Source organism: Balaenoptera physalus (genome assembly GCF_965194825.1).
Source record: "Balaenoptera physalus genome assembly, chromosome: 15".
NCBI lineage: Eukaryota > Metazoa > Chordata > Mammalia > Artiodactyla > Balaenopteridae > Balaenoptera > Balaenoptera physalus.
Window position 1 is genome coordinate 16,108,260 of NC_138894.1, and position 27,099 is coordinate 16,135,358.

Consider the following 27,099-nt stretch of genomic DNA (forward strand, 5'->3'; position numbering starts at 1 on the left):
CAACAAATATTTGAGTGTCAGCTGTGTGAGGGCACAATGCTAGGCACTGGGAATAAAATCGTGAGTCCACCTCCAAATAAAAAAGAAACCTAGTGCTGTCTTGGGCAGCACGTGTACCAAAATGGGAACCTTACTGAGAAGGTCAACATGGCCTCTGCACACGGATGACGTGCAAATTCATGAAGGGTACTGTATTTGAAGAACAAACAAAAAAGAAATCCACCCACCAAGTCCCCACTCTCTAGAGATGTCAGGGGGCCCCGGCACTGTGCAGAGGGAGGCCCTGAAGGTGGAGGGAGCCTCAGACACTGGAGGGCCTGCAGGAGGCCCGGGCAGGGCTGCTGGGGAGGAGCTGAGCAGTAACCGTGAAGCGCTACTCATTGTGTTTCACAACCCCCTCTGTGCGACTTTGGTCTTTCTAAGTTTAAATGTCAGCTAGTTTTTATAATGCTAACTTATTAATGTTTTCTGTAGAATTTTAACCTTTTTATTTTGGAGATTCTTATTTTATTGTGAAATATATACAGCTAAAATTTTTCTGTGATCTGCCGATTCATCCCTCCCACCCTTAACCCCTGGCAACCTTTTTACTGTCTCCATAATTTTCCCTTTTCCAGAATGTCATATCATTGGAATCATGCAGTATGTTGCCTTTTAGATTGACTTCTTTCACTTAGTAATATGCATGTAAGATTTCTGCAGGTCTTTTCATGGCTTGATAGCTCATTTCTTCTTAGTGCTGAATAATATTCATTGTGTGGATGTACCACACTTCATTTATCCATTATTATTGTTCACTTACAGCAACATCTTGGTTGCTTCCGAGTTTTGGCAATTACGAATAAAGCTGCCATAAACGTCCGTGTGCAGGTTTTTGTGTGGACATAAGTTTTTAACTCCTTTGAATAAATACCGAGGAGGGCTATTGCTGGATCATATGGTAAGAGTATGTAGCCAGGATATGGAAGCAACCTAAGCGTCCATCGACAGATGAATGGATGAAGAAGATGTGGCACATATATACAATGGAATATTACATTACAATATTACAGCCATAAAAAGAAATGAAATTGAGTTATTTGTAGTGAGGTGGATGGACCTAGAGACTGTCATACAGAGTGAAGTCAGAAAGAGAAAAACAAATACCGTATGCTAACACATGTTTATGGAATCTAAAAAAAAAAAAGTTCTGAAGAACCTAGGGACAGGACAGGAATAAAGACGCAGACATAGAGAATGGACTTGAGGACACGGGGAGGGGGAAGGGTAAGCTGGGACGAAGTGAGGGAGTGTCATGGACATATATACACCACCAAATGTAAAATAGATACCTAGTGGGAAGCAGCCGCATAGCACAGGGAGATCAGCTTGGTGCTTTGTATCCACCTAGAGGGGTGGGATAGGGAGGGTGGGAGGGAGATGCAAGAGGGAAGAGATATGGGGATATATGTATACGTATAGCTGATTCACTTTGTTATACAGCAGAAACTAACACACCATTGTAAAGCAATTATACTCCAATAAAGATGTTAAAAAAAAAAGTATGTTTAGTTTTGTAAGGAACTGACAAACTGTCTTCCAAAGTGGCTATACCATTTTTCATTCCCATCAGCAATGATTGAGCGTTCCTATTGCTCCACATCCTCACCAGCATTTGGTGTTGTCAGTGTTTTGGATTTTGACCATTCTAATAGGTGTATACTAGTATCTTATTGTTGTTTTAATTTGCATTTCCCTAATGATATAGGATGTTGAACATCTTTTTATGTGCTTTTTTGCCATCTGTATATCTTCTTTGGTGAGTTGTCTGTTTAGGTCTTCTGCCTGTTTTTGATTGAGTTGTTCGTTTTCTTATTGATGAGCTTTAAGAGTTCTTTGTATACGTTAGATAACAGTCCTTTATCAGAAATGTCTAATGAAAATATTTTCTTCCAGCTTTTGGCTTGTCTTCTCATTCTCTTGTGGGGGTCACTATTTTTATTTATAAAATAATTTTTTCTGTCACGTGTGCTTTTTTTCCTTGTGGAACATAGAAAATACATTTTGGTCCAGTATTTTATTTTTCTCATGTATCAATATGTATCTTCTTGGTTTTGAGTTTCCAGGGTACATGTACATTTATTTTGTCCTTTTAAAAATCCACCTCCCCAATCCTTTTTGACTGGTTATCAAATTAAATATTGTTGGAATTAGTTTTATTTCTAAGTTCATTTTTGCTTCATCTTTTCCCCACTATATTGACTCTTCCTTTTCTTGTTTCTTTTAACAATCAGAAGTTTATACCTTTTTCAAAATACAAATGTTTCAGTGTTTAACTTGTCACGTCATTTTTTTTGTCTTTTTATTTTTACTAATTCAAAAAAGTTTATTGAACACATGTCATATTCAGCCACTCTCTCTGGGATACAGACTCAGGATGCAAATTAGGATAAAACATATGCCTGTGTAGACATCAAACTTGTATCATTCAAGCAGAACTATATGGAATTTGCTTTATTTTTACCCTTCTTCTCTTCCTCCCATCACTTACCTTTTTACAGTAATCAATAGTAACTTTAACATTGTAGAATTTCTGTCTTTCTTATATCATTATAATGACATATATAATTTATTGCTTATTTCAGCCATACATATTCTTAACACTTCTTCTCTATAGACTAATCTTAATAAATAGATGAATATTTTACTTTCCCTTTTCAATGTCAAGGGAAATGAAGTATTCTCTGCAACTAGCAAACTTCCTTACTCCTTTAGAAAAATCACAAAATGCTGTGTATGTCAGAGAGGCATTTCTCTGGTTCCTCTTGTTTCCTTGCCCCTTGTTTTCCTTAGCTGTGACAGCTTCCCGGACTCTGGATTCATACAGAGGTGGATTGGTGGTGATTCTTGGGGTAGCTGCGGGGCCCTGTGCACCGGTTTTGGTGAACAGCTGGACGTGAGGCATTTCTCAGAACTTTTAAGTCTCATGAAATTTCAAAACTGATTTGAAGGGTTGCCAGCTCTTTATTTTGACATGTTAAAGACTTTAGGGGGGAGAAATGATCATTTGTTACTACCACGATTTCTTATACAGAACATAGAGTATGTGTATGATCTCAGACAACAGAACATTTTTTGTAACAAGGAACTGTAGCTGTCTTACACTGACACATACTGACTCTCATTTTCCTGTGGACCAGCAACAGGCCCCTCCCGGGCAGCCCCCCTACGTAGGCTGGTGTGTGGGAAGCACTGCTTGGGTTGCTTAAAGCCTCTTTTCCAGTGTGGCCCCAGCAAGGCCTACCTAGAGCCATTCCTCCCGTGTGTGACTTGTCCTGGGGGTGACATCATTCCTAGCTGGCTTCCTTCCCTAAAGGTCAGATGCAGGCTTTCAGGCCATTCTCCAGATCAGCTGGTTGGTGTGGGTGCTCGGAAAATTTGTACCTATTGTAGCCAAAGTAGCGCACAATTTAGGAAAGTCAGTCTTTGTCCCAGGACAGTAATGTAGTCTACAGGTACATAAATAGCTTTGGAAGTCCACCCACTATTGCTGACTTTTATTAGGATAGCTTGTGATTTGACTGTCTTTCTTTATTCCATCCTGCGTCACATTCTGTTGAGCAATCCTGACTGTTATCTTTCCCTTTCAGCGGTTTTGCGAGTGGCTGGTTCCCTGCAGAAGAGCACAGAAGTGATGAAGGCCATGCAGAGTCTTGTGAAGATCCCAGAAATCCAGGCCACCATGCGGGACCTGTCCAAAGAGATGATGAAGGTGCCCTGGGGCCACCCTATGTCCTGTTCCAAAGCACTAAGAGTCAGCAAGCGGCAGGGGCTAGGGTCGGGGCTGGGCAGGAGTAGACAGGCCACTGTTGCCAGACAGAAGTGATTTTGAGGACAGAGGAGCAGCTGTTAACACTGGTTGAAACCGTCTGAGCTGAGCGTGGCAGAGGCTGGGTCAGATTGCCAGGGTGTTCCTTAGAAGAAGCGATAGTATACCCAGAGCTCTAGGGGAGGTGGGAGACCCAGGAAGCAACTGCGTGGGATTCGGGGACCTAGGATTTAAGGGTTCTGACATGAACAAGGAAACAGAAAAAAACCCAGGTTCCTCCGTTTGTCTCAGGGGAGTGTTCGCAAAGCTGGCAAGGGAGATGTTTCAAGACCAGGGATGGGCAAACTTTTTTTGTAAAGGGCTGGATAGTAAATGTATTTTCTACTTTGTGGGCCATACGTCTCTGTTGTAACTACTCAGCTCTACTTGTAGCATGAAAGCAGCCGTAGATCATGTGTAAACAAATGGTCATGACTGTGTTCTTATAAAACTTTATTTATGAAAGTAGGCAGTGGATTGGGTTTGGCCTGCAGGCTGTCGTTGGCCGACCCCTTAGACTAGAAAAGGAAACTGAGAACCAAATAGAAAGCAGTAAACACCTACTGCCCCGGGATCAGGGCCTGGCAGGGACCTGTCCTGGTGGCCTTCAGATGGGGGACAGGGCCCAGGAGGGCGTAGTTACTGAGCCCCCGCCTGCCAGTGGTGCAGCACACACGCTGTCCTAGAAAGTCCTCCCAGCCACCTTGGGAGGTAGGTATTTCTTTCCCCATTTTATACAGGAGTAGGGAACTGAGTCTTCAAGTTGCCAGGTAACTTATCTGAGTGGCCTTGGTAGGAGGTGACAGATCTGGGGTTGGAGCACAGATGCCTGAGCTGCCTCAGAGGACATGGTGATAAGAGGTGCCTCATCAGGTGCTGTTTCACACTTTGAACCTGTGGCCTGAGCCCAGACGGTACACCTCAAACTCTTGTTTGCAGCTTGTGCATAGAAGCTGCCTCCCTTCCTCCTCGGGAATTTCATGTATGAACTTGAGTTACAAACAGGGCTCTAGGGCATGGGAGAGAGGAACTGGAGAAGAAAATTGATAGAAAAGAAAGGCAACATAAAAAGCCCAGCGCCCAGGTCTTTGGCGTGAGAAATCCTTGGGCAGTCCTGAGGAGGGCACCAGGTCAGCGGGGTCTGTCCTTTCCAAGTGGTGCGTGGATGTCTCATCCCCCAAGTTGCCTGTCCCACGTGGGACTGGGTGACAAGGTAATTCTGAACTGACTTCACGCCTGCTCTCTGACTTACGTAGCCACCAGGATCTGAGGGGCGGAGTCTTTTTTTAGAATCTGGGATCTTTTCCACTAAAGTTTCTGAATACTGAGCATAGTATAGATTTTGAGGAGGGCCTGCATGTAGTAGATGGTAAATATTTCCTGAATTCATCCAAGGGTGCATCTCCAGGTGCACACTGAAGCCTCTGGCGGGGTCCCAGCGTGTCGAGGGCGACGACATGATCTCAGTCATTCCATTTGTCCCCAGACCCTGGCCTGGCGTGTGGCACAGAGCATACATTTGACAAATGTTTGCTGGTTGGATGAATGTAGAAGTGAGTGGCCACTTGTCCCTCCGGGATGCGGAGGGCTGTTAGTCAGGCTGCCCTAGGCTCTTTTAACTGGGATGGTGCGTATGTATCGAGCCTCTTTTACCCTAGCCTCCAGCACTAAGATCCATTCACCCAGGCCACAGGGCTCCACTTGTATCCTTGAATGTGAATTTGTTCCTTTTGGTTGGGAGCAAAAGGTCTGAGAATGGGCAGAATATGGAACTAGCTATATTCGTGCCATTAAGAGTCACCTGAGTGGTCTGACAGCAGGACAGGCAGGAGAGAGGGCTTGCTCTAAATCTGATACCTTCAGCACGGTCGGTGAGAGTCATGCCCTGGCTGAGTGCAGGGGAGCCAGGGCTGGAGCTGCCACACGTGACCTTGCGCTCGCATGACATTGCTCAGCCAGGAAGGCTGCAGGGTCTGCTCGTGTTGGCTGGTGTTAGCAGTTTTCTCGTGCCCGCGGTGGCGCTGTGCTCTTGAGAGCGAAGGAGGCTGACGAGCCGGCTTCAGGCTACCAGGCACGGGGCTTCCAGGAGGGACTGTGGAAGGCACTGCCTTGTTGGGCCCCGAAACGCTGTCTTATCAGCTCTCTCAGGCTTTGGTGAATTGACTGATCCTTGCCAGGACCCTGCAGACCCTGGGCCAGCAGCTGTAACTTGGATGTGCTGAAGTACAGGCCTTTTTGGGGTTCCGTGGAGCCCCACCCCACTCTTGGTATTTGTTATCATAGTGTCTGCTGTGACTCCAGCCAGTTTTCATATTGTGTTTCAACTCCTGCACGCATAGATTTGCAATGTCAGGGCAAATGCTTCCCGAGACAGCACCCTCTCATCTCAGCAAGTTGTTCCCCACGTGCTGCGTTATCGTCTGAGTTACTTTGTGAAGCTCTGCTGATAGAGGCCCCCTCCTCCAACCTTGGTACTAAATTTGGAGAGCAATTTCCCTTTGGCTTTTTGCTTCCTCCAGAGAGGGCAGACAGCATGCGGTGTTGCCTGCAGCCAGCTGTCTGTGGCTTAGCCCTTGAAAGTGTGGACAGGACTTGGAGACACCAGAGCTCGGTTGATGCTGGGCCCATAGGGGCGCCTGCTGGGAGTGGATTTAACAGTTGCGGGGGTTTCCCTGGTGGCGCAGTGGTTAAGAATCCGCCTGCCAATGCAGGGGACATGAGTTCGAGCCCTGGTCCGGGAAGATCCCACATGCCACGGAGCAACTAAGCCCATGCACCACAACTACTGAGCCTGTGCTCTAGAGCCCACGAGCCACAACTACTGAGCCTGCGTGCCTAGAGCCCGTGCTCTGCAACAAGAGAAGCCACCGCCATGAGAAGCCCACGCACCGCAACAAAGAGTAGCCCCCCCTCCCTGCAACCAGAGAAAGCCCACGCGCAGCAATGAAGACCCAACGCAGCCAAAAATAAATAAACAAAAAATAAATAAATTTATTTTTAAAAAAAAACAGTTCCAGGAAGTGACATGGTTTATTCTGTGTTTAGGCTGGGATCATAGAAGAGATGTTAGAGGACACTTTTGAAAGCATGGACGATCAAGAAGAAATGGAAGAAGCAGCAGAAATGGAAATTGACAAAATTCTGTTTGAAATCACCGCAGGTATGACCCAAGATCCTTCCTCTTTCCCCTCTCCTTTTATGGCCATTCTTCTTGCATTCGCAAAATTAACTAGTAGCTTTTTCTTTAGATTATAACTCCCTTCTACATTTCTTATTTTAGATTAGAACCAAAATTCTAACAATCAAAATCCTTAGTGATTATGACTTTGATATCATTAGAAATTGGTGTTTGCACACATTTGTCATAGTGAGCAAAACCCCACCAAAACAGCTGTTTTATTGCCCCTTTTCTGTTTCTTGTCAAACTGAACCAGGTATGAAGGACAGAGAAAAGGAGGGACCACTTGCTTAAGCTGATGTTTTGTTGACCTACGTGCTGTTTCTTTACAGGGGCCTTGGGCAAAGCACCTAGTAAGGTGACCGACGCCCTCCCAGAGCCTGAACTTCCAGGAGCGATGGCTGCATCAGAAGATGAGGAGGAGGAAGAGGCCCTGGAGGCCATGCAGTCCCGTCTGGCCACACTCCGCAGCTAGGGCTGCCCAGCCAGGCCCGCAGGCTCTCCTCCGGCCCTGCCATCGGGCGCGCACTCCTTGAAGCCTCCGCCGTTTTCTGTATCTCTTGCACTACACCTCTGGGTGAGGCACTGCGTTCTGGAGAACGTTCTCTGCTAATCTCTCTTCACTCTCTGCAGAGGTTTGGGGATCTCAATGGAATTTTGAGAGGTGGTGTAATAAATGCATCATTTCAGGAGAATAAACAGAAGTATCTTTTGGGGGATGAGGGCAAAGAAGTCTGTCTTCTCATGAAGCACTTCTGAGAATAGAGTCAATTGCCGGAATGTTGAGGACTCTATATTTTTTTTTTGTCTGTAAAACACTATATAAATGGATTTTAATAAATTTCTGCTTTAACACTTGGTCTCATTGTAGATTGTTGGGTGCAGTGAACTTTCAAGGTGTTTGCTGTCCCAAATTATTTTATATGTTGGCCTTGGAAAGAGGAAGTGCTATAGCAGGGCACATGGGATTCGGAAGCTCAGCTGAAAGGGCTTCTGCTCTGTGGCCCCTGCTCCCCAGCCTTCACAGATGTGCTGTGTGAGCTACTCTTCTGCTTTTTGTCATCTGTGTAAGCAAAAGGATGCTTGGGAATCGTGACCCCTTGTCTTGTTGGCTGGGTAACTATATTACGTGTGTCCTGAGGGGTGTGTGTGTGTGTCTGTAGCTTTCCTCCCTTTCCTTCCCATTGCAAGTTGCAGACAGCTGTGAGATTAGGACTCTTTCACCCTCTGATTGCCTTTCCGTGCGTTAAGCTGGTTGTCTTGGATGCATGGGATATGGGCGTACATATCAGTGCTTTCTCAAAGCCAGGAGCTGACCGGTAAAAGAGGCATGGTGTGGTCATGCATTATAAACAACTCACACATTTCTAAGCTGTATTTTGAAATAATTCAGCAGTAGCAATTTATATTAGTGTGGGCTTGACAGTTTACAAAGCTGTTAACATAGGTAATCATTCAGTCTTCACAAGTTAGGAAAACAGCTTAGCTTGCTGAAGTGACGTATCCTAAATCACAGTCACGAAGTGGCAGAACTGGGGCTCAACCCAGGTCTCTCTGGTCCAAGTGTTGTGTGCCCTAAACAGGTAGGAAAAAAAACCCAACCACTCTCTCCCAGGTTGGCTTTGTAGATTGTATGGAGAAATCCAAGTGTATCAGATGTGCCGCAGCGAGGGCCTTTGAGTCTCATCCTGCAAAATGGGAATCTTCAATCCAGGGGACCGTCCTATTGCTCTTGATCTCATCTTTAGGATACAGTTTGTTGTTTAAGTAAACATTATTTTTCAGAGAAGTTTTAGGGTCAGAGCACAGTTGAGCAGAAAATAGAGTTCTCATGTACACCTCTGGCCCTGACACAGGCACCGTCTCCCCCTTGTGTGTACTGACATCTTGCACCCCACAAGTACACTTACTCCTGGAATCATACAGTACGTAGCCCTTTCACATTGGCTTCTTACACTTAGTAATATGAATGTAAGTTTCCTCCATGTCTTTTCATGGCTTGACAGGCCATTTCTTTTTAGTGCTAAATAATATTCCATTGTCCGCATGCACCGCACTATCCATTCACCTACGGAAGGACATCTTGGTTGCTTCAAAGTTTTGGCAATTATGAATAAAGCCATAAATGTCTGTGTGCAGGTCTTTGTGTAGACATTCATTTCAACTATTTAGGTGAATACCAAGGAGCACAGTTGCTGGATCTTATGGTAAGAGTATGTCTAGTTTTGTAAAAAACTGACAGTCTTCCAAGTGGCTGTATCGTTTTGCATTCCCGCCAGCAATGACGCGAGTTCCTATTGCTCCACATCCTCACCAGCATTTGGTGTTGTGTTTTGGATTTTGACTATCCTAATAAGTGTGTAACGGTATCTCGTTTTAATTTGCGTTTCCCTGATGATATATGATGTTGAACATCTCTTTATGTGCTTTTTTGCCATATGTATATATTCTTTGGTGAGGTATCTGTTCAGAACTTTTGCCCGTTTTTAATTGGGTTGTTTCTTATTGCTGAGTTTTAAGACTTCTTTGTATACTGTGGATAATAGTGCTTTATCAGAAATACATTTTGCAAACATTTTCTCCCAATCTGTGGCTTGTTTTCTTACTCTCTTCACATTGTTTTTCACAGAGCAGTTTTTAATATTAATGAAGTCCATCTTACCAATTATTTATTTCATGATAGTCCCTTTGATATTGGATCTTAAAAGTCATTGCCATACCCAAGGTCACCTAGAGTTTCTATGTTATTTTGTTAGTAGTCTTATAGTTTTGCATTTTACATTTAGGTCTGTGATCTGTATTAATTCTTGTAAAGCATGTAACGTCTGTGTCTAGATATATTTCTTTGCATGTGGATGTCCAGTTATTCGAGCACCATTTGTTGAAAAGACTATCTTTGCTGCAGTATACTGCCCTTGCTGCTTCATCAAAGATCAGTTGACTATATTTATGTGGGCCTATTTTGGGGCTCTCTGTTCTGTTCCATTGATGTATTTGCTTCTTTTTTTGCCAATACCAAATTGTCTTGATTACTGTAGCTTAATAGTAAGTCTTGAAGTCAGGTAGCATCAGTCCTCCAACTTTGTTCTTCTTCAGTAGTGTTGTCTATTCTGCATCTCTTGCCTCTCTGTATAAACTTCAGAATTCATCGGTCAATATCCACAAAATTTGCTGGGATTTTGATTGGGACTGCTTTGAATCTGTAAGTCAAGTTGAGAGGAACTGACGTATTGACAGGATATAGTTTTATGATCCCATTTATCTGGCTAATTTATTCACAGAATGATTTTGGAATTAAGGAATGCTCACAATCCCTGAGCGTTTTTGTCCTTATGTGGATAATCAAAGTTTATCCAGGTGCATGGATGGACAGAATAATGACAAGCACTCTTTCCACCATTCAAATAAAATGATGTACATGTAGGGTTGGTTTGTTTTAATTGTTTGAATTGGTCCTGATTTTTCCATTCCTGTTTTCAGGCTAAGGAAAGAGCATTCTTGGCTCGTTATCAGGCCGCATATTCCATTTTCCCTCAATACTCTGTTGGGTATCATTGGAAACAAGGTGAGTCAGATACTCTTCTGGCCCTGGAAAGGTCTGCAATCTGGAAAGGGAAACCATGGTGTCAACGCCTGCAATAAAAGTTTTCCTCTAAACCTCAGGCCCTTGATTTAGGTCCAGCACTAGCAACACCAGCTCCCACTCTCCCCACCCCATCCACAGATGAATCTACTTGGTGCCCAAAAAAACCCAATTTAAAGGGTTGCATTCCAGAATAGCATTCCCCACTGCCAACTCATTTGTTTTGTCTTCAGACACAGTGTACTCTTTAAAAATCACTGTGCAGCTTGTGGTGATCACCCAGCAGTTCGTTCTAGGCAGATGATAACTTCACTTTCTCTGTCCCTCCCCACTCTCCCCATGTTGTCTATCAAAGACACCTTCCTGAGCCCTTGCCAATTGTACAGCTCACCTGGCCTTACGCCCTTTTGTGTGTCATATACTTAAAGGTGTGTCTCAGAACTCCTGGAGAGAAGGGGTTGTGACTCATATTTGTTCCAAAATAGTACTAGTCATGCCTGCCTCTGCACCTCTCCCTAAAATCCAACCCCATAACTGTATTTATGGAAACAACTGTGAAAAATCAAAGCTTTGAAAAACTGGACAGTTTTCCTTGTCCTACCCTAGTGACAGATGCTCTTCAAATGGTATTCTGTATTACCAATAAGAAAGGCTCATAAGTGAAAATAAACTTGGGAAATGTTTGGTTGAAATAAACATAAAGCAGGTTTTTTTAAACTTTTCACAGCCTTTCATATGCATTTACCAATTTATTTAACCAAGCAGTTTCCTTTTGAGATACCAGAATGAACATTCCCTAGCCACTGAGCCATTTCAGAAATCCAAGTCTAAACCACAGTAGGGAAATACTTTTTCTTAAGGAAGTTCTCATTTACATATAATTAATTATAGTTTTTTGGGTTTTTTTGGGTTTTTTTTTTCACACACACACACTGTATTTTATTTTTATAAGAGATAAATAGACTGACACCAATCATTGTAAATGGATGACCACAACAAAAGCAACAATGATTGCAATTACCAAACATGAAACACACTCATACCTTGTCATAATATTGACATTCAGTCCAGTAATCCTCCACTGTAACAGCTCCTTTACTTTGCAGTGAAAATTGATATGTATATTCTTTGCCTCTTGAGTCCTTGTGGGATTTTTTTTTTTAATTCAAACAAAGTCACAAAAATTATAATCATCCTCATCAGTTCACTCAGTCCCATGTAATTAATTTTTTTTCATCTTGATCATCTTCTGTTAGCACTTCTATGAGTTCATCAGTTTTTCATTAGAGTTCTGAAAATGCTTATTCATTCAGTTCAGCAGTACAGTCAGTTACTAATTATAGTTTTATAATATATTTATAGAGTTGTCAGCAAAATGGAGGAGTAGACAGCTCCAAACACCCATCCTTCCAAAGAAACATTGAAAAAAGTACCAGAAACTGTCAGAACCAACTTTGTCAGAACTCTGGAAAACAAAGGTTTACAGCAACCAAGAAGATGCTGTATTAAGAAAAAAGAAACTTAAAAACAAAGAAAGCTTTGTGGCATTTTTACTTGCCCTGGACAAACCTCTCTCCCAGCTTGGCAGCGGTCTTGAAGATGGCAGCCCACATTCTCAAATGTGAGACCCTGGTCCCTAGTCCCAGGGAAAGAGAGAAGACCTTATTCCTAAATTGTCATGTTTGCCCCAATCTAAGGGCCATCCTGAAAGACTAACGCAAGGTGCTCATCTCTGGTTTGCCTATCTTGGAATTTATTCAGGGTGGAAAAGCAGCAAGTTTTGCTTGAAAACATGTTAAGGATTTTTTTTTTTTTTTTTTTTTTTAATGTGCAGAGCCACCTGGGGCAAAAGATTACAAGAGACTGCTCAAAACCTGGGAGGAAAAGCCAGGGAAAGGATTTCTTTGGGATATTAGTGCATTCAAAAGCAATTGTGTATACTGGGGAATTTAAAAAAGCAGGACAGGAATTATGCTCAGAAAAGACCTGAGAAGACCCCAGTTTTCACCACTGCTTGACCTATAGGCTTGGTGCATTCAGAAAGTGAAGGCTGAGGTAGAATCATAAATGGTCTGGCTAAGTGTTAAGAGTGTCCCAGCACAGAGCCAATCCATAGAAGATTGGGAGAGGTGTTTTTGTTTGTTTTTTAAGGTTCTGAAATTCAAGGAAATCTCTGTCAAAACACTGGCTGAACACAGCTAAGCCTTCAATAATTCAGAACAGAAAAATCCCTGGGAAGGGGGAGATTCTGATTTCCAGAATTATTCTGGAATATTGGAATGTCCAGTTTTCAACAACAAAATCACAAAGCATACAAAGAAAATGGAAAGTACAGCCCATTCAAAGGAAAAAAATTAAATTTACAGAAACCATCCCTGAGAAAGCCCAGATACCACACTTGCTAGACAAAGACTTTAAGCCAGCTGTCTCAGATATGCTTAAGAGATAAAGAAAACCAGGAAAATAATATACGAACAAAATGAGAATATCAATAAAGAGAAATAATAAAAAGGAACCACATAGAAATTCTGGAGCTGGAAAGTACAATAACTGAAATGAAAAAAAATACACTAAAGGGGTTCAACAGCATATTTGAGGAGGAAGAAGAAAAAAATAGGTAAACTTGAAGATAGAACAACTGAAATGATCCAGTCTGAGAAGCAGAAAGAAAAATGAACACTGCCCAAGGGACTTGTGGGAGACCATCAAGCTCACCAACATGTGCATTATGGGAGGACCAGAAGGATAAGAGAGAGAGAAAAAGGAGCAAAAAGAGTATTTGAAGAAACAATGACTGAAAACCTCCCATATCTGAAAGATACTAACCTATACATGCAAATAGCTCAACAAATTCCAAGCAAGATAAAATCAAAGCGATCCACACTAAGACACATTATAGTCCAATTGTTGAAAAGAGACAGACTCTTGAAAGCAGCAAAAGAGAAGCAAGTCCTCATGTACAAGAGATCCTCAATAAGATTAACATCTAATTTCTCATCGGAAACCATAGAAGCCAGAGGCAGTGGGGTGACGTATTTAAGGTGCTGAAAGAAAAAACTTTCAATGAAGAATTCTACATCCAGCAAAACTATCCTTCAAGAATGAAGGAGAGGGACTTCCCTGGTGGTGCAGTGGTTAAGAATCCGCCTGCCAATGCAGGGGACACGGGTTCGATCCCTGGTCCGGGAGGATCCCAGATGCCATGGAGCAACTAAGCCTGAGCGCCACAACTACTGAGCCTGCGCTCTAGAGCCCGTGAGCTACAACTACTGGAGCCCACATGCCTAGAGCCTGTGCTCTGCAACAAGAGAAGCCACCGCAATGAGAAGCCCGCGCACCACAACGAAGAGTAGCTCCTGCTCACTGCAACTAGAGAAAACATAGGCAGAACACTCTGACATAAATTGCAGCAAGATCTTTTTTGACCCACCTCCTAGAGTAATGAAAAAACAAAATAATAAACAAATGGGACCCAATTAAACTTAAAAGCTTTTACACAGCAAAGGAAACCATAAACAAGACGAAAAGACAACCCTCAGAATGGGAGAAAATATTTGCAAACGAAGAAACTGACAAGGGATTAATCTCCAAAATACACAAACAGCTCATGCAGCTCAAAATCAAAAAAGCAACCCAATCAAAAAATGGACAGAAGACCTAAATAGACATTTCTCCAAAGAAGACATACAGATGGCCTACAGACACATGAAAGGATGCTCAACATCACTAATCATTAGAGAAATGCAAATCAAAACTACAATGAGGTATCACCTCACACCAGTCAGAATGGCCATCATCAAAAAATCTACAAACAATAAATGCTGAAGAGGGTGTGGAGAAAAGGGAACCCTCTTGCGCTGTTGGTGGGAATGTAAACTGATACAGCCACTATGGAGAACAGTATGGAGGTTCCTTAAAAAACTAAAACTAGAACTACCATACAACCCAGCAATCCCACTACTGGGCATATACCCTGAGAAAACCGTAATTCAGAAAGAGTCATGTACCACAATGTTCACTGCAGCTCTATTTACAATAGCCAGGACATGGAAGCAAACTAAGTGTCCATTGACAGATGAATGGATAAAGAAGATGTGGCACATATATACAATGGAATATTAGCCATAAAAAGAAACGAAATTGAGTCATTTGTAGTGAGGTGGATGGACCTAGACTGTGTCATACAGAGTGAAGTAAGTCAGAGAAAAACAAATACCATATGGTAACACATATATGTGGACTCTAAAGAAAAAAAAATGGTTCTGAAGAACCTAGGGGCAGGACAGGAATAAAGATGCAGATGTAGAGAATGGATTTGAGGACACAGGGAGGGGGAAGGGTAAGCTGGGACGAAGTGAGAGTGGCATGGACTTATATATACTACCAAAATAGGTAGCTAGTGGGAAGCAGCCACATAGCACAGGGAGATCAGCTTGGTGCTTTGTGACCACCTAGAGGGGTGGGATAGGGAGGGTGGGAGGGAGATGCAAGAGGGAGGAGATATGGGGACATATGTGTATGTATAGCTGACTCACTTTGTTATAAAGCAGAAACCAACACACCATCGTAAAGCAATTATACTCCAATAAAGATGTTAAAAAATTTTTTAAATTTAATACACTTAACCTACTAGTTTAGCCTAGCCTACCTTAAATGTGCTCAGAACACTTACATTAGCCCATAGTTGGGCAAAATCATCTAACACAAGCCTATTTTATAATAAAGTGTTGAATAGCTCATGTAATTTATTGAAAACTGTGCTTGAAAGTGAAAAACAGAATGGCTGTATGGGTACTCACCATTCGTGTACCCAGCTGAAAGCACACTGGATTTGAAGAATTTTGAAGGACTGAACTGCAGTTAACTGCTGGATGATGGGGATGCTACAGCCGCAGGGTCGTCAGTCTCTCTTCTGATGAGGCTTGAGAACAGCCGGTAGAAAGACCTGGGGCACTGACACTTGGTTTAGCAGGCATAGTGTTTGTTCTTCAGGAAGATAACCAGTTTTGACTGCACAGTTTTTCTTCTCTATGGCAAGCAAGAGCTTCCTGTATCTGCCTGCCAGGTCTTGCCAATCTCTTGTAATTAACATCCATTTCTTCTAACTTCCGTACACCACTGGTGATAGCAGGAAACGTCTCTGCCAGTTTCTTTGCTGTGAACTTCTTGGTGCCTCGGGTATAACTTCTTCCTCTGCCTCGACTTCTTTACTTCTTTCTTCCTCCAGTTCAATCAGCTCTTCATTGGAAGGCTCTTCAGCCTCGATGCCGAGAAGCTCATGAATATCCTCTTTATCAACGTCCAATTCAAGCTGCTTCCCAAGCACTAGCATCTTGTTCCTTTACTATTTCGGCAACAGTAGAATCTTTGTTAAAAGCCTTTCAGTGAGTCCATATAGGTCTTCAGAACTTTCTTCCAAATGCCATTCATGCATTGCTGTGTGACTTCTTCCCATGCTGCAGTGATGGTTCACATTTAGAGCATGGTTGTGTTTGGAAGCGAATACACAACCTTTACATCAGGATGCATGTCACAGACATGCTGTGGATGCCCCGGAGCTTTGTCCAAGATCAGCTGGAATGGGATGTTGTTTTGCCTACAATATTCTCTTGCCTGTGACAGTTAAAAGTCTCCAAACAATGCTACTGTTTCCAGGCTTTCTTATTATGGTAATAACAAATGGGAAGTGTATGCTTCCTCACATTCTTGAATGCTCTAGGATTCTCTAATTGGTACATTAGGAAAGGCTTTAATTTGAACCCTGCAACATTTCCACCCAAAAGCAGTGTTAAATGGTCTCTGAATGCCTGACATTGTCTTGGACTCTTCATGAATGTATGTATGTTCTGGCATACAGTTCTAGAACAAGCTTGTTTCATCAATATTAACTTTTTGTTCTGGCAAATATTTCTAATCCACAATCATCCTATATAGCTCTTCCTTAAAAGCTTCAACACCTTTAGCGTCGGCACTTGCTGCCTCACTGTTGAATTTCACATTATGAAAATTATGATGCTTTTGAAGCATTGAAACCTCCCATGACTTGCTATAAACACTTGTGTATAAAGAGTGAATCGAAAAGACTTCTTGCCTTAGCCTGGGTCATCAGTCAGCTAAGTGGTGTATGTTTCTGTATCTGGTCTTCTATGTGACAAGTAATTTTTCAATATCATCAATTAGCCCAGCTCTTTTCTTCGTGATGATGGTGTATCTAATTGATGCTGTTTCACTGCATCATTGATTCACTTCTTATCCTTTAAGATGGTTATCATCAATGGAAAATTCCTAACTCATGTGCGATGATCATTACTGGCTTGCCACCTTCGTGCTGGGCAATTACCTTGAGTTTTATCTCAAGAGTAATTGCCTTCCTCTTCTTCCTACTAGAAGCAGCAGATGCAGATGGGCGTTTTGCAGACATTACAGGATGTGAAAACACAAACCACAATCTGTACAAAATGCAAGCAACACAGTACACTGAAGCATATTGGTTGTTTACCCTCAGGATCATATGGCTGACAGGGAGCTATCAACATCCATTTCTAATAAAAACTCTCAACAAAGTGAATATAGAGGGAACACACCTGAATATATATGGTGTCATATATGACAAGGCCATAGCTAACATAAAACATACAATAAAAAATAAAAAAGGAAAATCTGAATAGTCTTAGATCTGTTGAAAAAACTGAATCCTCTGTTAAAAATCCTACTGCATGTTTTCACTGATGAAGTGCTTCTACTAAACATTTTAGAAAGAAACATTACTTCACATACATTTTTTAAAATTATTTATTTATTTATTTGGCTGTGCCAGGTCTTAGTTGTGGCTGGCAGGATCTTCGTTGCGGCATGCAGGATCTTTATAGTTGCGGCATGTGAACTCTGTTAAGGCACGTGGGATCTAGTTCCCTGACCAGGGATTGAACCCAGGCCCCCTGCATTGGGAGCACGGAGTCTTAGCCACTGGACCACCAGGGAAGTCCCATACACATACATTTAAAGCTATAAATTCCCATCTAAGCACTGTTGTAAACTGAATCCCACAACTTTTGAATGGTTGTATTTTTATTATTCCATTCAAGTATCTCATTTCCATTCTGATTTCTTCTTGATCAATGGGTTACTTAGAAGTATGTTGCTTAATTTCTCGACATTTGAGAATTTTGTAGTTTTATCTTTGTTTTTGGGTAGTGTATGGTTGTTCTTGAATAAGCAATGTGCGCTTGAAATGAATGTGTACTTTGCAGCCACTGGCTTTAGTGTTCTAATAAGTGTCAATTTGTTTGATAGGTTCAAATATTTTATATTTGTATTGGTTTTATATGTTTATTGTATCAATTACAGAAAGAGGTGGGCGAGAATCTTCAACTGTTAATTGTGAACTTGTTTTCTCCTTTAATTTTGTCAAATTTTGCTTCATATTACTTTGCAGTTCTGTTATTAGGTTCGTACTTACTTAGGATTATTGTATCTTCCTGCTGAATTAATCCTTTCATGATTGTGAAAACAACTTCTCTCTGGTAAAACCCTATCTTAAAATCACTTTGGTATTAATATAGCCATATTTGCTTTCATACAATTAGTGTTTGCATGATAGAACTTTTTCCGTGCTTTTACTTTTAACCTACAAACTGTATCTTTGTATATAGTCAAGTCTTTTACTTAATCCAGTCAGACCATCTTTATCTTGCAACTGGAGCACAGGTATCGTCCACTTGTTGAAAGTTCGCTTTACACTACTTCACTTTTATAAAATACCTACATTAGTACCTGTTTTTGCTAACTGAAAGAAATCTGAAGAGGATATTTGCTTTTAACAACAAAAAAAGGCAAGATGCAAAAACAGCATTCAGCGTTTGTTTTGCAGAGAGGTGTTGCAGAGGCAGCGTGCATCCTGAGCAGTGAAAGCGGCCCCGCCAAGCTCCTTCCCAGGAAACTACACTCAGCATCTCACCATCAAGGCGCCATGGCTTTGAGCTGTGTCTGTGAGCGTCTGTGCTTTATGTCTATTTATTTTGTGCATCCATTAGCAAGATGTGTCCTAAGGTACCTGCTTCTACGCTTGCAAAAGGTTTCAGAGGAAACCTCTACTTTCAATACTTTCGAATAGTGGGGGAAACTTGCATTTAGAAAAGTCCCACTTGTTCCTTCTTTCCTACCTTTTTAATCAATTAAAAAAATAAGAATGTCATTTTCTCATTCAACTCCAAAAGCTTTTCCTACTTGGAGTTAATTTTTATTTTGGTTAAGATATACATAACACAAAATTGACCATTTTAATCATTTTTAAGTGTACAATTCAGTGGCAGTAAGGATATTTACAATGTTGTACAACCATCACCACCATCTATCTCCAGAATTTTTTCATCATCCCAAACAGAAAGTCTGTAACCGTTAAACAGTAACTTCCAGTCCCCCTTCCTCTCAGCCCCAGTAACCATCATTCTACTTCCTGTCTCTACTCTAGGAACATGACTGTCCCTCATATAAGTGGAATCATACAATATCTGTCCTTTTGTGTGTCTGCCATATTTCACTTAGTGTATTTTCAAGACTCATCCATGTTGTAGCCTGTGTCAGAATTTCTTTCCTTTTTAAGACTGGAAAATATTCCACTGTATAGATTTGCCACATTGTTTATCTGTTCATCTATTGGGTTGTTTCCACTTCTTGGCTCTTGTGAATAATGCTGCTATGAACATGAGTCTACAAGTACCTGCTTGAATCCTTGCTTTCAATTCTTTTGAGTATAAACATAGAAGTGGAATTGCTGGATCATGCATTAATTCTATGTTTAACTTTTAGAGGAACTTTATCCAGACTTCTAAAAATATTGTTCCACTGTTGCTTAAGATTATCCATGAATTTACAGTTTCCCTTGTACAACGTTTTTTCTTGCATCATGATGTGGGTTACTTCTTTTTCCTAAGGATATTCTTTTTTTTTCTTTTTTTTTTTAATCCTAAGGATATTCTTAAAAGTTCCTTCAGCAAGGGCCTGAAGAGAAACTCTGGCTTTTATCTGAAAATGTCAGTAAGAACAGGGAAAATAATTTTGCTGTGTCTAGACTTATTTTCAGGCATGTTCTCTGGCACAGTAAGAGTGGCATCTACTTTCTTGACTCCCCCTGTTGTTGTTAAGAAGTCAGCTGTTAAGTCTGTCACCTCTTTGAAGATCATGTTTTTCCCCATTGTGGGTACTTTTAAGAACCTATTTGTTTTGGGTATTCTTTTAACTTATTACTGTTACTTACTACCCACAGGTGTGGATATTTTATTTATCTTGCTTGATTTAGTTAGGCTTCTTCAATCTGACATGTCAGTACTGGAAAAATTTCAGTCTCAGAATGTCACCCTCCCTCACCAGTCTCTTAATTCTCTGTCACTGATGGTCAAACCTATACTTTTCTGTGTCCGCCTTATAAGTTAACACTTCTTTACAGTTTCCTGTTACTCAATGCTGTCTTGTGTTATTTTTACCAATCTTTCAGTTTGTAAAAGAACTTTTTTCTGCCACTTAACTCATGTGCTGAATTTCTAATTTTAACCATCATGTCTCATTTCTGTAAAAGTTCTATTCAGCTTCTTTCCAAATCTGGTCATGTCTGGCAATCTCATTCTTTCATCATATTCCTATACTCTCATTTCTTCAAACATACTAAACATTTCAGAATATGAAATAAGTGCTGGATCATTCCAGAACCTACAAACTTTGCAAGTTTAATAAATACGGCAGTTTCATGTTTGCATTGACTCTTGCTCATGGTAGCTTTCAATTTTCATATTTGTGGATACAATGCATTTGATTGTGAATAACAGTCCTTGGAACTATCATCTGTGGGACTCCTTTGAGGCCTGGCTTGAAGGTGATTTCCTCTATAGAGAATCCAAGTTTTCCTCTTCTTTTGCCTATTGGAGATTTCTAATCAACAGTGCCAATTCTAGATCCAAAACTGTATAAAGAAGCTTCTGGTAAGAAATTCCCAGGGAAGACGTTTCCCACTAAGATAGGTAGATATTTCTACTTATTCTTTTCAGAAAACTTTGTTTTTGAAAGTTCATCCATTAAAGATTTTGGTTTGAAGTGGGCTGACATTAGGTGGGGATCTTTGATCTCCTACTCTGAGCTCACAGGTAAAAATCCAGGCTCTAGGCCTTGTCTATGCTACTTGATTTCAATTTAATTCCTTTTAGTACAGCTACAGCTGTCCAGGAGAATCAACGAGCTATAGAAAAGTGGCTTTATTTTATTCCTTCATAGAGATGATTATTTTAGATACTACTGTTCTAAAACTTCTAATAATTTCATTTTCCTTTGTAAACTCTTAAACTATAAAGGGTCAGAAGAGAGACAAAGAATTTTGATCTCTTACCTTTTGAGAACCATTTAACACATCACTATTTGGTTTTATGGTTAATTGTCACTTCTAAAGGTAGTTAGTTAATCAGTGGTGTTTCTTTACAGAAGTGTGACAGGAGTTTCAACTTGGCTGGGGAGAAACCTGTTTCCATGTTAGCATTGTAATAACCACTCAGAAATCACTACAGCATCAAAATTCTGTGCTTTTAAGATGAGTGCCTGGCGCAAACTCTTACACCTGTAACACTGATGAAGTGCGTGTTGACTCTGCAACCAGAGAATGATGCCAATAAACTGAGTCAGAACATTATATGAATACTTTAATGCAAAATGCTTAACACTTAAAATTAGCAAAGCTTCATTTAAATTAAAACTCCGTTTAACTAAAGATGGTTAACCCCAAGAATGGTGCAGTAGTTGACCTCTGCTATATAATGCCAGTCCTAAGGCAATACAACGTCCAAATGTCGGCGGTCGCTTCCTCCACTGCCCTTCTGAACCCTAAGGGGTCGGGGAGAGGGTACTCAGACACAACAAAACACAACCCAAATAAACTGCGCGGTGATTCCTAAGAGTTATAACCCATTTGACTAAGCTGTCCAACCACACAGCTGGGGAATAACTGCAGGTCTTGTTCCAGAGCTGATAAGGGGTTCTGTTTTTACAGCTGGGTAGAAGCTCTGCACTAGGTGAGAAGTCACAGTTTAAGGATGCATGTTCTGTAAATAGTTACTACATATACACATTTAGTGTCTGTAAACACTAGAAATATACATTAGACAGAGTACCCTTACCAGGTGGGTACAGTTTAAAAAAGAAGATGAGGTAACATGAGTCTCAAAGTCCACAGGATTCCTGCCTGAAGAGTTTGAACAGCTGCCAGTACTTCACTTCCAATGTGCGGGGGGTAAGGCGCCTCTGGGACCCTCAGGGTTTGCCAAAACTGGATTCACTGGCTTTCAGCATAGCAACCGCATCTTTCACTGCATGGTAGATAACATTCTTCACCTGAAAAAACGAGAGAAAATATGGTCAGCTTACCATAAAATCTAAAATCTGTCAGTAAGAATAAACCTTCCCCCTACCAATTTTATACCATGCTCTTGAAATTCAAAACTCAAAATTCAATATGAAATGTTAATAATACTTGAAAGGCCCCTGGGCTCCTTTAGGCTGTTATTTTATACACATTTTAAACCCATGCCTCCTTTGAAGAACTTAAAAGCTCATTTTCCCCCTTCCAGAGGCTTTGATCCTACGTGGCCCTGCCCCCAGTGAATGCAGACACAAGCAAGCCCCAAGGTACAGCTCTATTTTTCAGAGTTTATCTATTTCCCTAGTTTTCCAAACATGGAATCATATGTTAGATGATTCACTACTGAAAGCCTCTAAACCAAAATGAGATTTCCTCCATGTTTGTTCCTCCTTTGCCTAAGTAGGCAGCAGAACTAGACATAAAGCCAGTTCATCAACTCACTGTACCAAGTGTGGTATGGCCAAGTTTGCTGATTATTTTTATAAGGTCAGTAGTGGGCTATGAAGCCAGAGTCAGAGAATGCCAGGAATCACAGCCATTTTTACCTGTAATTTATCTTCATGATTCGTATGAGTCTGTGACAGATAGCGGAATTCCTGAGTAAGCCAGAAGCAGTGTTTAACATGTTCTGGAGAAACAAAATCCTCAGCCACTTTGATACAGCTATATAAGTTATGAACCTGGAAAACAACAAGCCGCATCAGTCACGCGTGCCGAAGTCGGTGGTGTGAGGAGAATAGAGAGCAAAGTGCTGGTTCTTGCCTGGTGTGGAGCTCCTGCTGGGATAAATACCACATCTCCAAGAAACTGCACGATAGCCCAGCCTTGAACTCCATGCTCTTGATGAAGACGCTTTCTTAGCGATCGGTCTAAATACCAGCTCTGATCATGAATGGGATCGTGGTCTGCGGGGTTTTCTTGACCTTGCTCTTCTGATACCTAGAATACATTCCAAGTATTATGAAACTGAGTAACATGCTGGGTCTCCATGAGGGCATTTTGCCCCCTGGGCAGTGTGGGCAGTCAGCCAGTAAATGTCAGGCCTTCTGTAACATGTGTCCCTGTTGGCAGAAAGAGAAAACAGCACTCAAAGACATTAACTGAGTGAACCAAGAGGAGACTGAAAGAAAATGTGGGTTCCCTTCTGTCATTTCCTATAAACCGTGACTGGCAGTCTGCATATTTTTGTAAACACTGTGTTAGGACAGTATTTTGGCCTAGGCTTTTGAATGTAAGTAGACTGAAGCTCCTTAGAAATAGACTTGCTACACTGCAGTTCTTAAAAATCTGTATTCACTTAACAATTTGAGTTATGAAACAGTCCCAAAGTTGGCTGTAGGTTAAACTTGTTTATTCTAGACCCAGTATCTGGCAGCACAGACTTAGGGTGACACTATCAAAGGAACAGTATGGTGACCAGCAGGTTTTCTGGAAGAATCAGATTATCCTTAGCTCGAAACATCTTGATTGAAGCAAATGCTGGTTAAGGGTCTAACCTGGCACCAGGCAGCAGGCTAGGAGCGTTCATATCCACTCCTCATGAACAACTGAAGAATACCAGCCGCAAATGTCTGGGCTGCAACTAGCAGCCTCAGTGGCAAATAGGTTAAAAACTGAATATGCCCATCTTTCCAGTTGCCTAGAACTTCCACACAGAACCCTTGCTGAACAACCTGCTAACTACTGGAAACCTGGAATCTTCAAAGTCCCTGTATCCCTTTCCCGCATAAGCTAATGGCCACAGTAGGGTGTGAGGTCTTCCTGACCTACTACAAAATGAGGGCAGATAAAACCAACAGGGACCTTAGTAACTCACTTGGAACACAGCTATCAAGAGCAAAGAAATGATATATGGTCTTCTGAAGTGCTTAGATTTTTAAGGCAATAAAAACAAATAGATACTACATGATCATCAGAGGAACTACCTTGAAGGTAGAGCACAAAAACCTCCAAATGCACTATGAAGTAACACACAGACATAAGAAAAAAGATAAGTTTCCCTCTTTTCAGAGGTGTGAGCCTAATCATCTAGAAATCGTTGTTCCTTAGCAACCAGCTTCAGCCTATCCAATCTGAGATGCACAGATCTAACTTTTGAAGCTGTGATTATTCTCCAGTAACCCAGTCAGGTCTCGACATGTAGTATAATACTGCTATTCCGCATATCTCTCTTCACATGCCATAGGGTAAGGAGCACACCTTTTTAAGAAATTCTCGTATCTTCTCTGTGTCCTTAGCAGCATATATGTGCCAGAGGGCTCCTGGCTTCTCTTTTCCTTCAATAAATCGCTTTATCGTGAGTTCATCAGAATCTCCGTCTTGGATGGTTTTAAGGACTTCTGGAGCAAGAGAAAGCAAACATCAGACCACAACGTCCCAGCTCAGAGAATAAGCCCCACTTTTATGCTCAGCACCCTACCTTCTTCTTGGTCACACTGTCCTTTGGGAATTCCCACATAGACCATGACATTAGCTGCATCAGATACATCTAAGTGAAGATTTGTTGTTCCATATTTCCGATCTTCTGGAGTAATTAATCCTGCAAACAGAAAATGTCTTAAATTTACTGAGACAGCAAAGACTGCCTCAGTCTCTCCCACTCCCTGGAATACGTGGTCACAAAACTTAAAAGCTACCTTTCTAATCTTGTAAAAGTAATGGAACAATATTTAATATTAACTTATTTTATCCTTTCAACTTTGGGGAAAAAAGTTCTTATTAAATATTTATTTGTAAGAATAAAAAACCAACTCCTAATACTAGCACTTGTTTCTGGTGATAGGCAAAATAGGTTTCCTCCTGCTGAGAACAACTAAAAATCCTTGATGAAATTATTTTTAAAAATATTTTTTTAATGAGTCAGTATGCTGGCAAGAAAAGAAGAAAGCCAAAACTAGAAAGCAGGGTTCAGGAACGGTACAGTAGACTGTTGAGGCTGGGATTTGCCAAAAGGATGTTTGCTCAAGCAGGTGAGCTCAAGCTTCGGTTGACACAGACTAGAAGGACTCTGGGGTAAGACGTGAGTCTAACAGAAACCCCCTCAGAAACACGTAAAGCTGGGACCTCAAACGACTATGGACTCAGTGCAAGAAGGAACGCTGCCCACATGTTCCTTGGATCCCTCAACTGTGAAAGAGGTGAGCCTGAGCACGAGGTCCACGCTGGTGCTCATAACCTGAGACTCTAACCTCTTACCCCAGGAGAAGGCTCATCTGTTCAGCATTCGCCCTGAGGCTCGTCAAGCCCCGCGGTTACCTTGGACGCACATCCTGACATGCGGTCACTGCTTCTTGAATGGGCAGCAGAGCCAAGCATAGCTCAGGGTGGGCAAGCCGAGGCTGTTTTCTAACCTGCCAGGCCCTGAAGCAGCCCTGTCTTGTTCGGAGGCCAAGGAACTTCTCTCTGGCTTGCAGGGGGCCTGTGGTTTAGGAGAAGCTATACACAGGAGAGGGGACCTTATCATTTCAACCGCGGACCATGACCCTAGGGCTCAGCTGCACTGTCCTTTCTTTCCAGTTTGCTGAAATATCAGCCCTAGGAGGAGGTAAAGCAACAGATGTTGGACAAAAATCATAGGATATATGAGATTTCCTTTAAAATAGTAAAGGAAAAATATAAAGGGAGGAAATAAGGAAACAATTATGGAAAAGAACCTGAGAGCTGTTGTAACTGGGGGATGAGTACAGGGGAAGTCACTGTCCTGGACTCTCACGTTTTCAGTGCATTTGGAAAATTTTCTATAGTAAAAAATGAACAAGTAAAATCTGAGAAGAGAAAAAAGCAACTAACAAGATAGAAGGCAAATGAATGAAATGAACAGTTATCCGCGACAGCACGGAGGAATATCCAGAAGTCTGATTCCATTTATATAAAGCTCAAAAGCAGGTTAAATACTAAAGGATATTCTGCAGGAACACAACCATATACGGTAAAACTATAAATGTAAGGAAATGATAAACACAAACTTCAGGATGTTGGTTAACACTGGGGGCAGAAGGAAGGAGATGGAGCTGGGAGGAGTGAGGAAAGGTGAGCAAGTCTCAGAGCCTCGTCAGAAGCTGCTTGCTCGTTTGGCCGTTGCCAAACTGAGTAAAAAGTGTTCAGCAAAAGAGGAAGGAAATGACACCTACCCAGCCATCATCAGCCCAAAGTCCAGCCAATCCCAGATACGGGTGACTGCACACTGATGAAACCAGTCTCTAAACTGAGAGAGCCTGAACTCAGATGGAACCAAAAACAACGGTCCCAGGGAAAGGATTCCCAGAAAATAGAAAATCCTGAAACAAAACACACCATGGACTTTTATGAAAAGGACACAAGCTGACACAGTAGGGGCTGCTGGGTGACAGAGTACTGGGGTTGGAGGCTGGGTCAAGCCTAGAAATTAGGAGACTTAAGTCCTCCTCCCGGACCTGCCACTGGATGCCCCTTGGATATCCTGACCAGGTCACCATCCCCTCTCTATCGTCCTGAAGTCCTGGTCCCCATGTGTAAAACTGGTGCTGGAGCTGCAGCTGGAGAGAGGGTGACTATGTGGTCTTTCCAAAGAGCCTTTCACCCCACGTTGTCTGTGGAGGAGTCACAGCTCAGTCACCCAACTTCTGAAAAACGACTGCTCTTTAACGACGTTTATGATAAGGTGTGAGGGGTTTGAAAATGAACACGTTTTCTTTATTTTCAACCCCTAACTGCTTACTCTGAACGGGAACAATTTTGATAGGAAAAGCTGGTAGAGAGTAACACTGCCCTCTATCTATTGGTATCTAGGAGGAAAAGAGCTGCTGTCAAGCCATTTAAACCAAGCAGACTATTTATTTTGAAAACTTCTCAGATAACCACTTCTACCCTATAAAGCTGCATAATTTCTATAAGGCATGGATAATCACTATGCAACATTACACCATTTGCTTTAGTGGAAAAATGCTTCCATTTACGTAAAATCGTTGCAAATCTTCACTGTGAACAGAATATGCCCCGAAGTCCCAGCCATCCAGCTTCTTTGAAGGGCTCGGGGGAAGGGAACATCCTGGGCATCTAGACTGTGGGAACTTCCCAAGGTAAACTCCCCTCTTGGAATGTTCCCTGACCTCACT

The 27,099-nt window shown here is 41.7% G+C and overlaps 2 protein-coding genes across 5 annotated transcripts in view; one reads left to right on the forward strand and one right to left on the reverse strand.

The window, feature by feature from the left end:
* Nucleotides 1-7,878, forward strand: part of LOC309643801 (charged multivesicular body protein 3) — a 78,857-nt gene extending 70,979 nt beyond the window's left edge. For both annotated transcript variants that reach the window (XM_082426904.1, XM_082426905.1), the window contains 3 exons: nt 3,630-3,751; nt 6,893-7,007; nt 7,358-7,878. In XM_082426904.1, coding sequence (XP_082283030.1) covers nt 3,630-3,751; nt 6,893-7,007; nt 7,358-7,500 — 380 coding nt within the window. In that variant the 3' untranslated portion in view covers nt 7,501-7,878. The remainder of the gene's footprint in view (nt 1-3,629; nt 3,752-6,892; nt 7,008-7,357) is intronic.
* A 13,397-nt stretch (nt 7,879-21,275) lies between these two features.
* KDM3A (lysine demethylase 3A) overlaps nt 21,276-27,099 on the reverse strand; it is a 53,955-nt gene continuing 48,131 nt past the window's right edge. For 2 of the 3 annotated variants that reach the window (XM_082426764.1, XM_082426765.1), the window contains 3 exons: nt 24,426-24,545; nt 24,206-24,345; nt 22,553-22,945 (listed from right to left, as the gene is read on the reverse strand). In XM_082426764.1, coding sequence (XP_082282890.1) covers nt 22,679-22,945; nt 24,206-24,345; nt 24,426-24,545 — 527 coding nt within the window. In that variant the 3' untranslated portion in view covers nt 22,553-22,678. Of the gene's footprint in view, nt 21,979-22,551; nt 22,946-24,205; nt 24,346-24,425; nt 24,546-27,099 lie in introns of those variants that run through there. The other variant, XM_082426763.1, reaches the window with a different exon arrangement.